This window comes from Eufriesea mexicana, unplaced genomic scaffold, assembly GCF_001483705.2.
Source record: "Eufriesea mexicana isolate 0111107269 unplaced genomic scaffold, ASM148370v2 scaffold5531, whole genome shotgun sequence".
Taxonomy (NCBI): domain Eukaryota; kingdom Metazoa; phylum Arthropoda; class Insecta; order Hymenoptera; family Apidae; genus Eufriesea; species Eufriesea mexicana.
The window spans coordinates 71873-87339 of NW_016913463.1; the positions used below are offsets into that span (position 1 = coordinate 71873).

At 35.6% G+C, this 15467-nt stretch overlaps 2 protein-coding genes and 1 long non-coding RNA gene across 3 annotated transcripts; all 3 read right to left on the reverse strand.

The window, feature by feature from the left end:
- Positions 1-27: 27 nt before the first annotated feature.
- Positions 28-654, reverse strand: LOC108552107 (coiled-coil domain-containing protein 12). Its single transcript, XM_017906512.1, has 3 exons — positions 525-654; positions 293-431; positions 28-222 (listed from the first exon to the last, which is right to left on the reverse strand). The coding sequence occupies exons 1-3, from the start codon at positions 650-652 to the stop codon at positions 28-30; spliced, it is 462 nt and encodes a 153-aa protein (XP_017762001.1). The 5' UTR covers positions 653-654.
- An 842-nt stretch (positions 655-1496) lies between these two features.
- LOC108552116 (uncharacterized) lies at positions 1497-3808 on the reverse strand. The gene is made up of 3 exons (XR_001890526.1): positions 3266-3808; positions 2727-2927; positions 1497-2079 (listed from the first exon to the last, which is right to left on the reverse strand). It is a non-coding gene; the product is annotated as an uncharacterized LOC108552116 (long non-coding RNA).
- Positions 3809-5090: 1282 nt separating this feature from the next.
- LOC108552108 (bromodomain-containing protein DDB_G0280777) lies at positions 5091-7023 on the reverse strand. The gene is made up of 2 exons (XM_017906513.1): positions 7015-7023; positions 5091-6941 (listed from the first exon to the last, which is right to left on the reverse strand). Exons 1-2 carry the CDS (start codon positions 7021-7023, stop codon positions 5091-5093), a joined length of 1860 nt encoding a protein of 619 aa, XP_017762002.1.
- Positions 7024-15467: the final 8444 nt, after the last annotated feature.

Genomic DNA, 15467 nt, shown 5'->3' on the forward strand with positions numbered 1-15467 from the left:
GATAAATCATACAAATTATTAATAACATCAAGGTGGTGACTTTGATTGATCTTTCGTTGCCATATTCACTACTGCAGCCAAATCATGCTGCCCTTGTTTAAGACGATCTCTTATAAGTTCAGCTATTGCTTTCTGAGTTCTCCTTTCTAGTTTTTCCAATTTCTTAGCAACATCACGCTTTAAATCCCAATCAGGCTTTCTAGGAGCAAGATTGCTAATATCCTATAAGATTACAATTAAATAAATGCCAAATAACAATAGATACTTTAACTGATTCTAAGTAATTACTTACAAGTTCCTCGATAACAACTTTTGTATTTGCAGCACTTAATTGATCCTGTACTTCCTCTTCTACATTTCCTGGTTTTGCATCATCTAATACTTTATCCTTAAGACTTTCATCTTGTGGTTTATAACTCCGAAATTTTGGCCTGTCACATGTAAACATACACAAAAATGAATATTAGTATTTACAGGTTAGTTAAGGTTAGATTTACAGACATCTAAAAAAAAATGCAACTTACTTTGGTAATTTACTACTACTTTCATTCTTGTTTTCTTTGTTATCTTCAGTCTTTCTTTTTAGCGCTTGTAAGCGTTCTTTTCTCTTAAATGCTTCTTCCTCCAACGACCCTATTTTGTCTTCAGCCATATTTGTTTTGTTGCAGTTTATCCTAGATGGCGTAGTGCTTATTATGGTTGGTAATAAATATAAATTCGAATATTATCCTTTTAAATTATCTGATTCATTCCAAAGTGAATGATATACATGACATAGATATAATTGATTTAATTAAAAACTATAAAAATCATTATTGTAAAAGAAATAATACTATTAGAAGAGACATTACCCTTGAATAGTTAATTAAATATCTATAAAAGAAAATGAATATCAATTTTTTTTAAACGAATTAGTTTATTAACATTTTTACAAAAGTTTTTAATAGTTTGGCGTCAGATAAATTACAAGCAAAACTTGTCGATTACGTCTAATATTACCTACATACCCTAATGTTATATTAATTTGTAACATAAGTTTAAATCCTAACATATATTTTAAAACGACTTACACACTTGTATTTTTACAGTATTTAAACATCTTCTTATTTCTCTCGCATAAAGTACATCCCACACACGTTTCGTTTGATTTTCTTTGCTTACAATAATTTTCAAAACTTTCAATATATAAATTAAAAAGAAAAGATTACTTTTATGTAAAAATATAGTTCATATTTATAGCATTATTCTTAATTATAGGACAAATAATGAATTTTACTTTTATTACAGTCACTGAATTAATTTAACTCATAATAATTAAATATCATGGAACTTCAATGTCATAGGTTAGATTACAGAATTGTAGCGGCAAAATTTGAAATCAAATTTTTTGCAATATCAACATTTTTTTCTGATAGTGCCAATTTTTTCTTACTATGTTTTCACTAAAATTATCAGACGAGTACTATACTTGATGTAGTAGTAACAAAAGTAGCATAGCAATTTAATAACTTTCAAGAATTATAAGACCTCGATTACAAGACTTAAAGTATCGTGTAATTATTAAAATTGAGGCTTCCGAGTGTAAGTCGTGTTGTTTTGGAAAAAGTATTCCAACGTTTCGTAAGATAATTTTATTAGTATGTCATTATAACCGGAATCCTGCATTGGAATAATTCTGTGTCATAAAACATGATTAATTTAACGCATCCAAGAATTTGAAAAGCCAATTAATTCATCATTCTCTGAATATCGATTTGCATTGATCTCCGCGAGATCCATCGATCCGTAGACTGGAGAGAAATCACGAATCTATGCCAAACGTTTGTGAAATTGAGGACATACACGTACACACACTCGTACTGGGACTCTTCCCCGGTGGTGGCATTGTGAGGCGTCTCTCGTGGCGAAAGTTTATTTACAGTCAGCGAGGTATTTTCAATCCTGAAACGCGGCCGGATGCACGATTTTGCGAGACTCTTGATCTCAGAAGAGTTAAATTCCACACGATGCGATGTCCCGCAACTAGCGCCTTCTACAGTATATCCAGCTTAACTGTGTACGCGCTATTGTTCCCGTAACCTTTAAAAATACGAAAGGTCGTAACCGATAGAACAGTAATAGTAATTTTTGTTCAGACACATACATTAAACAGATTATTGAACGTATTTTGATAATAATAAAAATATACAAAAAAAATTTATATTATTTAGTACAAATACGATGAATAAGTGATTCTAAATTATTGGCTAATAGTAGATACAGTTTCGTTTTAAAAAGAGGGAAATATAATAATATCTTAATAAAATTTGAACTTTTTGTAAATAACAATTAAAAAAAAATGTAATAGAGATATGATAACTCATATACGTATAAACTGGATATACTGTATACGTGACCTATTCCAAAAATAACGAGACAGTACTTTTATCGCAGTTAAAAATTTGTTAATGAATAATACAACGTGGAAATGTGCTATGAAGTTAATTACACGATAGACTCACCCAAAATATTATTTATTTCATAATTACAGTGTATCGATTAGACTGATTAAGATATATATATATATATATATATATATATATATAACCTAAATGCTTTAATAAACTTCAAAGATCGTAGAAATTCATTTTTATGAAAGCTACAAATCTGAGTTACAAAGCAAGCAGTCTCATTACATTCAGAACAGGTTACGTACACCTAACACATCTAGATAACTAATTGGTCACCAGTGAGGCCCTACTCGGGACACAAATTATGCCATCTGTTGTATGCAGTATTGTTGTTCGTCGTTGCAGAAACATCTTTTCCTTACTGTTGTTAAAAACAGAAGATTTTAACGCGATGTTCCTTCAGAAATTTAATTGCACGAAAATTTTGGCTTTGGCTGTTGTGCAGAGTGATTATAGATTTCTTCATTATCAGCTGTCCTTTTAGGTGGAAAGTCGATAAATTAAGTGCGATTGGTGGAAAACAAATCGCCAATTACCATTTTTTGGATTTAAATATTCTGACTTTAAATAACAGCAAAATTACAGCGTTTTTATAATGTAAGGTAGAAAAATTTAAAATAATTATTTATGCTGATAAAATGTATAATTTATCTTTCATGACTTTTAACGGAAAAAAGAATATTATTTCAGTACTGGCCATTTATTTTCCACCACACAGACACCACACTTAAATAACAAACACCGTAGATGGTACTCTGCAAGTTATTCGCCATCCTCTTTTTCTTTGCACGTCTTACATTAACTTTAATTATTACCAGTTATGAACACCGTTAAATCCCTTTACAGTATCTCCACACTGGTCAGTTTTCCATCGCTTGAGAATCGACACGAACCACCGCACATAGAGGATTTCACGGTGCTCGGATTTTCTACGATTGAGCACGTTTCACGGACATCGTGGCGAAACTTGATAGTACAATAACAGAAGACGAATGAGGGAGAGAGAAACACGGAAAAAAGACAGAGAAAAGAACAGAGATGGAAGAGAAAGATAGCGAAATCGAAGATAGGAAACAAGGATTGTGCGATTATATACAGAATCTGCGTGTTGCAATACGAACGCGTGTTACATAACCTAAAGTCGTCTAGTGCAACCGGTGGTGAATCTTAGACACAAAATATTCCCGTTTCTAATTAATATCATTAAGACCTGTTAAGGACTTCCTTATTACGAGGACGAGGTGGAAAGCCGCGTTTTTCTTCGGGAATCATTTCGATCCCACGCACGTTGAAACACGATCGCGGCGCTACTGGTTATGTGAACGTTTCGATTCGATTTCACCCGAGAACTGCCAGAGATTGCGCCTAGACTCGTTGATTACAATACACCCAATGCATCCTATTGACCGAATCTTGGCGCGAACAATTGGCAGCCTTTCAGATTTTCGATATTACGTGAATCGATATCGATAATTGAATCGCTAATTGCGATCTATTAACAATTAATCTTATTTGTTTAGATGGTGAATAGGTGTAAATAGTAGAAGAAATTCGTACAATTAATCGTTGGAATTTTGAAACGGAAAGGCTCGATATTGAAATTTTCTAGTCATTGCAAATGAGACACAGGTTGATAGAGTTACGCTTGATTTCTAAGGTTAATGTGCGCACAATGCGTTGGGAAAGTTTCTTTGTGGTCTATTTATCCCTTGATTCCAGGTGATAGGTTATGTTTTGATTAAATGTGTAATTTAGGTGAAGAACAAAGTGAAAGGGCATTCGCGAATTTAGTGGAAGTTGCAAAGACATTTAAGCAACATGCAGATTTGGTTAAGTTAATGGCAATGATAAATGGAGAGAAAGAACTTTTCTTTTTGGAAGTTTATACAGTCATGCTATAGAATATATTACTTTCTGTAATATTATAACTAGACTGCAGATGTTCATGTACTCGAACTATGTTAAAATATGGATATAAAGCATGTGCAACATTAACATATATAAAGAATATAGTATTTTAGATACTTTCCGTCAAGCGGTATAAGTTAAAGCTAATTGACCTTCCTTGATCTGCTTCTTATCGAAAGTAATACTCGTATAACCATTCTATTTAACGAAAAAGGTAATTATTGCTGTGCATTATTGTTATAACATTTAAATAATCCATTTGCAAAACTATATTTGAACATCATTCTTTTCTCAATTTTATTCGTAGATGGCGCTGATAAACAACGGATCAATTTCATAAATTAAAAAATAAAAAGAGTAATGTTATTGAAAAATAGACAATGCGCAGCTAAAAACCTCGAACAAAAAACAAACTTCTATTCTACATTATTACAATGCTTTTTTTAAATATATACATGTCCATCTGCATCTAATCATAACAATGACCCTATTCAAACCAATATAGGACCTTCAATATCCATCTATTTGCACGAGGATGAACACATCGAATTAATATCATCTCTCCATCACTCCCCAGAGAAACATTCGTAGGAGATGCGCCGGATTCGAAACGAGGAAGGCGGTTAAAGAGGACCAAGAAGGGAAAAAGTGAGAGCTCGATTTCACCTTACTAATATCGTCCTGCAGCGATTTACATGACTCGTCTAAGTCTCCAGCCTCCGCTTCGTTTCTTCACGCGGACGTCTTCGTGGCAGCCGGATTCGTCGCGAACTGCAGGTTTTTATTGGGTACGGCACCCACGTTCAGAGCCAAAACTTTGGAAACGATATTCAGATCCTCGTGATTGCCTATGCCTGGCACGTTATTCAGGTCACCAGCTATTCCAGACTGATACAGGAGGTGTTGGATTTGCCTTGCCGGCGTGGGAGGTTTTGCCTGCTTGAACTGCGTGAAGGGGTTGTAGAAGTTCGCCGGAGTCCTCTGAGGCACGTTGAAGCCAAAATTTCCTCTGGTAGGTGTAACCTTGTTGTCCACGTTGAACCCAAAATTGCCAACCGCGTTGAAGGCCTCTTGCCGATTAAATCTCGTCGTGGATCCCAACGATGGCTGGAAGTCGGTCGAGAAGGAGCTGAAACTCTGTTGTTGCCTCTGTTGGTGTTGCTGTTGCGGCTGGTGCAGCTGTTGTGACTGCTGTATCTGAGGTAATGGTTGATGCTGTTGTTGTTGCTGCTGTTGATGATGATGTTGCGGCTGCTGCTGCTGTTGTTGGCGGAATGGTTGTATACGCAGTTGCTCTTGTTGGAAGCTTGAGTGGAAAGTCTGAGGCGCAGCGACGCTTGGTACTTCTAGAGCAACGCTAGGTTGCAGATGAACGTTGGTGTCAACAGGCGGCTGGAAAGTCAAGAGGTTATTACTCTGTTCGAAAAAGAATTGTTTTTGAGGTACAGGGTGTTGCTGTTGGAATCGATTCAGTCTCTGTTCTTCAAATTTGAAACGTTGTTCCTCCAATTGTTTAATCCTCTGTTCTTCCAGGCGCTTGAGTTTCGCCTGCTCCTCTAACTGTTTGATCCTGGCCTGCTCTTGGAGGTAGTACTGATGCTGTTGCTTCTGCCTCAGCTGTTGTTCATACAGCTGCTGCTGTCTCACCAGGAACTGAGTCTGCTGGATCTGCTGATGTTGGAGCTCCGCCAACTGCTTTTCCAGAAGCTGCTGCTTAAATTCCAGCTGCTCTTGGAGAGTCAATGCTTGACCATCGTTGGGCGACCTGAAGATGGGAACCACGCTTTTGGGCACACCTTGCTCGTCCTGTTGAACAGTAAACGCTGCAACCAGTGGCGCCTCGAATATTTTAACCTCTTCTGTTTTATCTTTAGAATCGTTAGAATCAATTATCGTTACGTTATTTTCAGCCGGAGCTGTTGGGGAGATTTCAGTGGGCTTTGGCGCGATCAGCGCGTTAGCAGAGGCGATCCCATTGGTAGCACTTCCGGCGAGACTCTCGGAGACCTCCATGACTGGCCTCAGTGTCACACTCTCCACCTTGGGAAACGTGTTTACAGAAGCCTGAGTTGTTTTTTCTCTTTGTTCCACTTTGATCTCAGTTTTCGCTCCGAAGGTCACCGGATTTTTCCCGGGCAGAATCACGTTCTGCACGTGAAAGCTTCTGGCATCTTCCTGCGTGGCTTTCTCGATGTTCATCCCAGGAGTCTTCAGAGTTACGTAACGGACAGCATCGACAAAACTGGAATTCTGCAATTTGTCTTCGCTTGGTAGATCATCGTCACCTGGAAAACTCTTGAACGAGAACGTGGTCTTCTGCACGTCGAGTTTATCGTTTAGGTTCTTCTTCGCGACACCCTCGAAGGCGCTGGTGTCCCTTTGAGCGATATTAACCGTGTCCTCTTTGTGTTGCTCCGCAGATTCGGCTTCCAAGTCCGTCAGGGCTTTCAGAAGAGCTCGGCGAAGATTTTTGTCCAATTTGATCGGTGGCTGGGTCATGTCCAAACCCTTGTCGGAGATCTCCAGCGCTTGAGATCTCGCCAGGGTGATTGACACAGTCGCCAATAGAAGCACTAGTGTTACCTGTAATTTTGTACATTCGTAAGTTTATAAATCCCTCATCGACAACACTGCAGAATAGGAAATTTAATTTTACCGAGATCATACTTTCAATAACTTAAGTTGCATTATTGAAATTAATCTTTTAACCAAAAAATATTTTAAATGTAAAATATTCTTTTCAGATTTCAAAGTTAAAATTAATCAGGAAAGGAGTAAGATCGTCGTATAATTTATCCAGAAATTATTTCATTCAGGTTACATCACGCTATAACGAGTCACAAGTGGAAAAGAACAGAAAGTCACTCCCCATGCGTACATATACGAACGTGATAGAAGCGTAAATTTATTCCAGCTTTTATTAATTGATCGAAGATCACTTCGTAAATTTATGCAACGTGCGTGCATAAATTCTGCCAGGCCAACCAGCCGTTTCACAATGATTTTCTCTTTTTAGAAATGCCGAACTTCAACAGAACTTTCGTCTCCTGAAGAAGATGAGACGTGACTACGTTTTTACATAATTATGGAAGGATACTCCATAAACGTCTGAGGGTTCACCGCATATATTACACGCCTTGAGCAAAACAATGAGACGTTAACAGGCCTTTAAGTCGCTTTTTCACTCTATTAATTTCTTGCCGATGATTCTTTTTGCTGTCGTCAACTCCGAGTTATGCGATGATACCAATCAACGTGTGCGAGGAATGAAATGAAAACGAAGTCGGTAGTAAATGGTAATGAGGTTGAGCATTCGTTGTGAGTTTAATAGCTGTATTACCATGAATAATGACAGACTCTTAACTCTGGTATCTTGATGGATTGGTATTTCCATGCGAATTGCCTGCTCTTTGGTAGACAATAAAAATACAAAATTACCTAGATAAGCTATCTATGCGAAACGAGTGCAAATTACTCGGATAAGTGGAACGATGGAAGTATCACTGCTCGAATAGTGATAGAACGTCCATTACTCTTCACAGGTTTGCCTTAACGTCTTATTTGTCTGATTAATCCCATTATAAGGAAATGACAGGTGTTGTACGTAGAAAACTAGAGTAGGACAGTCGAAACTCGTTTCGGATTCTTGCCAAACCACATCACGGTGTTTCGAATTTCCCACGAGCAGAATGAGACGATCCTTCGGACGATCACCATTCGATGATATAAATATCCGTAAATCATCGTTGGTGAAAGTTATTCGAACGAAATGAAACGATTTCATTCATGAAATCTCGGAATTTTCGGAGCTATCGTTCTCGAAAAATCCTCTCCTTTCTAATTCTTATTACGATATTACGCGTGACGAATAACTGCGTACAAAAGGTTAATAAGCAGGTGGGAAGTGGGTGGTTACAACATCCCTGTGTGTACTAAATTATCATGGGAAGAGTTGTCGAACATCCTCGATTGTTTTTCCAACGCGAGAAGAGTTTAGGTTTCACGGGATGATGCAGCATTGTTACTCGAATTTACTTTTAAGTAGATCGTTGAGGTAAAGTAAACGCTGCTTCATGGTCTAATTTCCTGTCTTATAAAGTAATCTTTGCACTTTAATTTTATAGCAATATTTATACTTGGAAATCTATAAGTATTTATAAATGTTCAATTTCCTACCCTCATGATCATAAAAATAATTAATTTTCCTATTTTCAGGTGAGTACACTCATGATTAAACATCATGATACATTTAGAAACCTCTAAATATTTTAGTGTTCAATTTTTTATCTTCATTATACTGAAAAATAATTCAATTTTCTATTTTCAGAAGAATACCTGTACTCAAAAATTGCAATGCACTTGAAAACTTCTAGTTGTGCTTAGAAACCTACTTAGAAAGTTGAATAAAAGTACAATACTCAGCTGAATGTTAAAGAGTCTGTGGTTATTCAAGCTGTTGAAGAATTTCGTTTGAGATAAGAAAGGAAGATTTGTAATGTACAGAAAATATGGAACGTGATTAAAATTTGCTATTTTCTGTGGCAAGATTATATGTTCCATGTCAAACTACCGTGTACCGGGAGCAAGGGTCAGAGGTACCAGAAGATTTTATCAAGCTGCGTCGAAGTGAGGTTTGCACGCTTCTTAGAAGCTCTAAACTTTCATCCAGCTCGGTGAAATTAATCGTAAAATCGCTCCCTCTATTTTCCACCGAAGTTGATTTGGCGCGAGCCATCAATTTTTTCCAGCTATGATTTTTGCGCAGTGCCCTCAACCGTGGCTTCTCGTTAAACAGGCGATAATTTGCAATGCTTCTTTGCTATAGATCTGTACGATATGCAACGTTGTTCGTAAACGTTTCAACGATAAACGATCTTAATCTTGTCCAAGGCAAATATCGTGTAATTATTCACAAGGAGTTTTATCTTCGAACGATGACCGTGTTTTCTAATGGTAGAAAGTAGGTTGAAAAGTACGAGATTGCCTGGCAATTTCTATTGGAAAAATAGGAAAAAAGAAAAAATGTGAAACAAGGCAAAATGGGATTGAAATGAATTATTCTGTTCCTTTGACCAGATATTTCTAGAAGAAATTGGATATCAGATAATACTTGATCGCAAGGCTTTTTTTCTGTAATGAGGTAATTTGTATCATTAGCGTGGTTTACAGTATTATTTGTAAATGTAAAGAGTAGTTGAAATATCATCACAAATATTTTCTCTAAATTAGAGAATTCAGGATAGTAACTATATCCTGGATTTATTTTGTATTAGTATGGAAGCTGTTTCATTTCTTCAGTACAATAAGAATTATATTTTCTCTTATAAAATATCCTGGAGAAATAATATTTTGTTCAAAATCAGAATTTATCTAATAGAGAAACAGTACACAGAAAATATTAAATATATAATATAAAAATAAAATATTTTTCAGAAGGCAAACGCCATTAAGTATTAAAATCACATGGTACCAATATGGCTGCCAGTATACCAGTATACTAACTTAAATAAAATTTCTTCTTCAGTGTTCTAGTCTAGTATTATTTATTAGCAATATTACTTAATAATTATAATTATTGAGTATCGTTATAACGAGTAATTAATAAATTATGTGCTAGTATTAAAGAGTGGACATTTCAACATTAAATATTTCACGCAAAGAACTCGAATTATATGTCACTGCAAACATAACCTCTATTACTGACACGTATTTACATTGCAAATGGCGAACAGTGCTACATAAGGACTTATTTCACGAAATATTGTGACCAGTAACCACTATCGCTCTAAAATCTTTTACCTTCGTCGAGTTCAGTCAGAACAAACGGGATCTGTCGTGGTTATGAAACGTTTTCTCACTGGACAAACGCGATACGCGAACATCTTGATAAAATGGAAGACTGGATACCGTAAAAACGAAAGGCTGGTCTGAACAAAATCGATGTTAGTATTGTAGAATTCACTAGCAAACGTTTCAAGTTACTAGTTCTAGTAACTAGTTGAATTTCGTTCGATGAATGTGTATAATTACGCTGATTACCACTAGAGACGCCACTTAACTTATACATACACAAGAAACACAGGTTATGAATATGCATTAGAGAAAAAGCGAAGGTGCTCCAAGAAACTATGAATAAGACAGTTAAGATCTGACCAATAATTAATGCCTTAATTAACCTCTTTTTATTCTTCAAAATTAGAAATCATCAAAGGTATGTTTTCAGAAGCTGGTTCTTCATGACACCACAATATAATGGAACCTAAGGCTATTATTTGCCCTAATTATCACTAAACATGTATCTAAATTAAATAACAGATTCTTATCAGTCTGGAATATGTATTTAAAAATTGATCTTCAAAATTATAATAAGAACATGATGTCCAGGCCATATCTACATCCCAGTTGGTAAATTATGAAGATTGTACACACCTTAGAAGTATATCCAATAATCACTAACCATACATATGAATAAATTAAACAAAAGAATTGCAATATTAATTAAAAAATTATCAAAAATTTAGGAAGCTTATTTTCACTGTATATTATATATCCTACTAGGTGTTACAAAAATTAAAGGCAGCTTAAACGCGTTCAAATGCATTAAACACCGCCTAACACCTAACACTAAACCTACCAGGGTTCAAATAGTGATTTTTAAATTTTTAATCAAAAACTTCGCATTCATCAGTATCATTTTGGTCACTTCTCTTGGAATCAGGTACACCTCAGGTATAACTAATTTTTCAACATTTCCTTGTGTTCCAATTTTTAACTCTTTGCTATGCACAGAATTTCAGGTAATAAAATAGATCCATGTTGCACAGAAATTTTATTGCCTTTTAAATGAAACAAAATTGGTATATTTTTACTAACAAAGGAATCACATAATGTAAAAACATAAAACCAGGAAAAAAGGATTGTAATATCGCAATAAACCTTGTCGCTTGCAACAATTGATGAACCTGTGCTGGCATGTTGAATGTTGCCAACACGAGCGAATACATTTATAACATTTGTCGAAGGTATTACCAACTGCGTAAATAAGACGAAATATAAATCTATGTGCATGCAGCTATTGCGATATTTCGAGGAGGACTAAAAATGTCCTACCATGCATTACTGTGCATCTAAAAGGTTGGATGTCTCAGCATTTAATTCCTTTTAATCCCAGCATGCCCCAAAGAGTTTTAAAATGTTGTTCTTATTTAATTCCTTCATCTACCGGTCATTTATTGTGCGTTAAAACTTGCAGATGTAAAAATCACGCCACTCGCAAACCTTCTGTCCCTATTCTCCTCGCTCTTCTCTCACGGTGCGAAAGGAATCCGCGGTTATTGTCTGGACACAAAGTGGCTGTTCGAGAGAAACCATTCCACGGTTGAGAAACAGATCATCCGTGTTTGAAACCACACCTCGGGTCGTAAGTTCCCTCGTGCCCCGAGTGGATGTTACCTCAGCGGCGAACTTTCACACCGGTTGTTAAAGCGGCTACGGCCGAAAAGGAAATGCAATTTTCATTTCTGCCTGGCGCAGAGGAATGCCTACCGGGCCAGGAATGAAACGCCACTGTTCACGGACGGTGTCGCAAAACGTCGGTGCATCGGGAGAAAATCGGTAATTGGTAGTTCGTTACGTTCCGTGTGTTTAACGAGCGAAGTGCGGACGCGGGGCGAAAGAAAAATCAAGCTTCACAATTGCCTCGTATGAATATCTCTTGACATTTCCGAGGAAAGTTTCATTTCAGATGAGGCTGCACGAACACGTACCTAATGACGTGTGAGGAAACAATGCGTACGGCATGTAATATTCCAGTGGCGAGAAGGAATGACAAATTTCTGACTGATGGTGAGTGATGAAGAAGTGGATGATAAATTCGTGGGACTCCTCGATGACTGTAGTGTATTATCAAGAAGATTGGGTCTAAAGTTTAGAATTTTCGAATGAACGCACGATTTACTGAGCAATAATGTACATCTTAAATGTAGCGTGTACTTAAATGTAGATTTAACGTTAAGGCTACGTTCTAGGTCTAGGGTCAAAACAGTGGTGCCCTCTCGAGTGCAAGGGGTTGAAACGACCAAAAAAGAATGGCGACGGGATGGATCTACGTTTCTACGTTTCTCTGTAACTAGAATCCCGCGATTGATATAACGTCGATCATTGACAAGAACGAAAATAAAGGAAACGCGTAAAACTTGCAGGCCGAATCGAGTTTAGTCTATGGCGTGTCAATGAAAATAAACGCAGAAAAGGCAACCTCGTGAGTTATTCCAATTCGAGGATATTGTTTACGCTTAGAAATCCAAGAATTAAGAATCGTATATCACGTTCTACTGTCTTTCCCTTCTCGTGGGTTGTATATAACGATTTTACTCCTGATTTTGTGCTAATATTCTTTCTTCTCGCCTCCCGCCATCTTTTCGCACTCAGAAGCGAATCCTCAGAGAGTGTTCTAATTATCGTTTGCATATACGCTGTCATAGCGATGCAACTGGTGACCGAGTTTTATGCACATGCATAGACGATGCTGGCGCGAATCTCCCTATGAATCTTGAACGGTTTCGCGATATTAGTACTAAGTGTAATTAATTTAGGGGCAACTACTTTAATTGTAAGTCGGAAATGTATATAACGAATTAAAGTAATCACGTGTAAGATTTCTTTTTTCTTTTAATCTTTGACGATGAGAGGGATTGGAGTAACCTAATGTCGATAACATGGTACTTTCTGTAGTAATGATTTAGAGTGTTAATATTTATCTATGTGTGTGTATAATGTTATTCAGTGTCGCTTAATTTTTCGTTGAGTGGAGAAATGTTGGTACGAGTCAATTTTTAATATTATTCTGAGCATCTGGAAATGGAAATTTGTGGATAAATAGGTCTGTATAATTACACCGATTTTACTAAAAATAATTATGCAGCAGTAATTGAGAAGCAATAAAATTGGAATCGTAGTTCCATTGTTAAGAGTTTTCATTCAGAGAATTTTGCTAGAAAGATCGATTTTATCTTCTGCGGTTAACAGATCAAACTGCTGTTTTGTAACGGAACGGCTATCTCGGATGTAATCTAGAAAAATCTGCGAAATGAAATGCATGCAGATTGTAATCTAGGAAGAATATCTATAATACGAGATGTACAAAGCGTTGTCCTGAAAATAATCCTGTGAATGAAGTTATATGTACCACTTGTTCACAATGCACCGAGTATTTTGGTCATGTGAATAAACTTACTGTTCGTTCGCAGTATTCTTCTTTATATTGGATTAAAATTACGATTTCGTTGCTTTTAGACGAAATAGCAGCAAAGTTGTCGCAACGTCCCTCTTCGAGAAGGGATACCTATACTTAATACCTAGGTACAAATTCAGCAATGTCTAAAGTCGTATCAGGTATGCCAAGCATTTATGGTACATACGTGAGGTCGTGTTTTTCGTGATTAATGGAATGTGTCAAGTTTAAAAAATGAAAAAGGGGGAAAGTATGCAAAGAAAGTGATGATTTAGAAATCCTAATTGCCGATTCAGTTTGAACACTAAGGAATCCATAAGACGGCTTGCAGAGTGTATTTACCTTTGCATTATCGATTTCACTATGAATTTTACATATGCTTGCACGTCTTCCTGAATATCTGATAACATATGCTCCAAAATTGTCTCGAAAATTTAATTTTCAAAGCTAATTTTCAAAGCTACCTTGGAAAGATAGGCAAAAATACTGAAAAGAACTTTCTTCTTCTTGAAATCCAATCATTATATACGATTTATGATAATAAAATATTCGAATTTAATTTATTATAATACCAAATAGAATTTACGTAGATACTGAAGAAATTTTGATAAGGAATTTTCAATATTCTTTTTAACCCAGAAATATTCTTTAATATTTATAAATATTTTTAATAATATTTCTATTGTCGATATTTCGTCCCATCTATTCTCTTTCAAACCTCCTGTAAAAAATTACTAACACATTATAAAAGAAAATTATAATAAAATATTGTAATTTAACTAAACATGGATAATGATTTAAATTTTGTAATTTAGCTTAAATAATTTTTTCCATTTTGTAATTTAACATAACTCAAATAATTTTTAGAATTTTCTAATTTGACTTGACTTAAATGATTTCTCAAATTTAGGAAAATATAAATTTACTCTGTACTTAAATGATAAGTATAGGGATTAGAAGAGAAGAAAATTCTAACAGAGAAATCTCGTTATTTAAATAGGTATTTCCTATTTTGTAATTACTGCTATTTGGGTAGCTTCTGTGCAAACCGGAAAGGGACACACACACCCCTCTGTACCCCTCTAATCTGACACAGGCCATCTTCAGAAACTTTCTAAACCGCCAGATAATCTTTAGCCTCGGTTGGTCCAGCATCTCATTAATATTTTGAGCAGGCATCTTAAGAACAAGGGACAAGTGTGCTACGAAATAGCGAGTCGTCTACAGTGTCAGCTTGGATTTCACTTTTTAGAATCTTGTTCGGTACCTGGCCATTTGACACGCGTCATTCATGGCGCGATTGTGCATCACAAATTAAACGATTCGAGTGTACAGTCGCAGAAATGGTTTCCCACGGTGTAATGATAAATAAAGAATGGTATGCCGTAATTTTTAGTTGACACGGTAATTAAAGACGGCTCTCGATGTCCTAATTGAACGATAAGAAGCCTCGTGTGAAAATTAATACCAAGTGTTCCCATATTATGGTAGACATTTGGTTTGGTGCATTAAAATTTGTACAGATATTTCCTTATCTTGTGACAGAGAAATTGCGAGATATTATTAAAAATATTATTTGATAATATATTAACCAGATGGTGAAGCTAAAGGTTGTAATTCTTGAAGAAATTTACTTCCAACTTTTATAATACACAGACTATCGTATTATGCAAAAAATAATTGCTATAATATTATAATAATATAATATAAAATTTTATTTTATAATATTTTTAGCAAAATTGTAGAATTAATTCTATATAGCAATTTTTGGAAATAAATTATTTTAGTTTGCAATATTTATAATACACTGACTATCATATTATATAAAAAATAATTGGTATAATATCATAATAATATAATATAAAATTTTATTTTAT

Excerpts from the sequence above, each read along its gene's own strand:
- LOC108552107 (XM_017906512.1), bottom strand. The coding sequence starts at position 652 with ATGGCTGAAGACAAAATAGGGTCGTTGGAGGAAGAAGCATTTAAGAGA. Across the intron at positions 432-524 it reads AGTAGTAGTAAATTACCAAA|GCCAAAATTTCGGAGTTATA; the intron begins GTAAGTTGCATT and ends TACATGTGACAG. Across the intron at positions 223-292 it reads AAGTTGTTATCGAGGAACTT|GATATTAGCAATCTTGCTCC; the intron begins GTAAGTAATTAC and ends GTAATCTTATAG.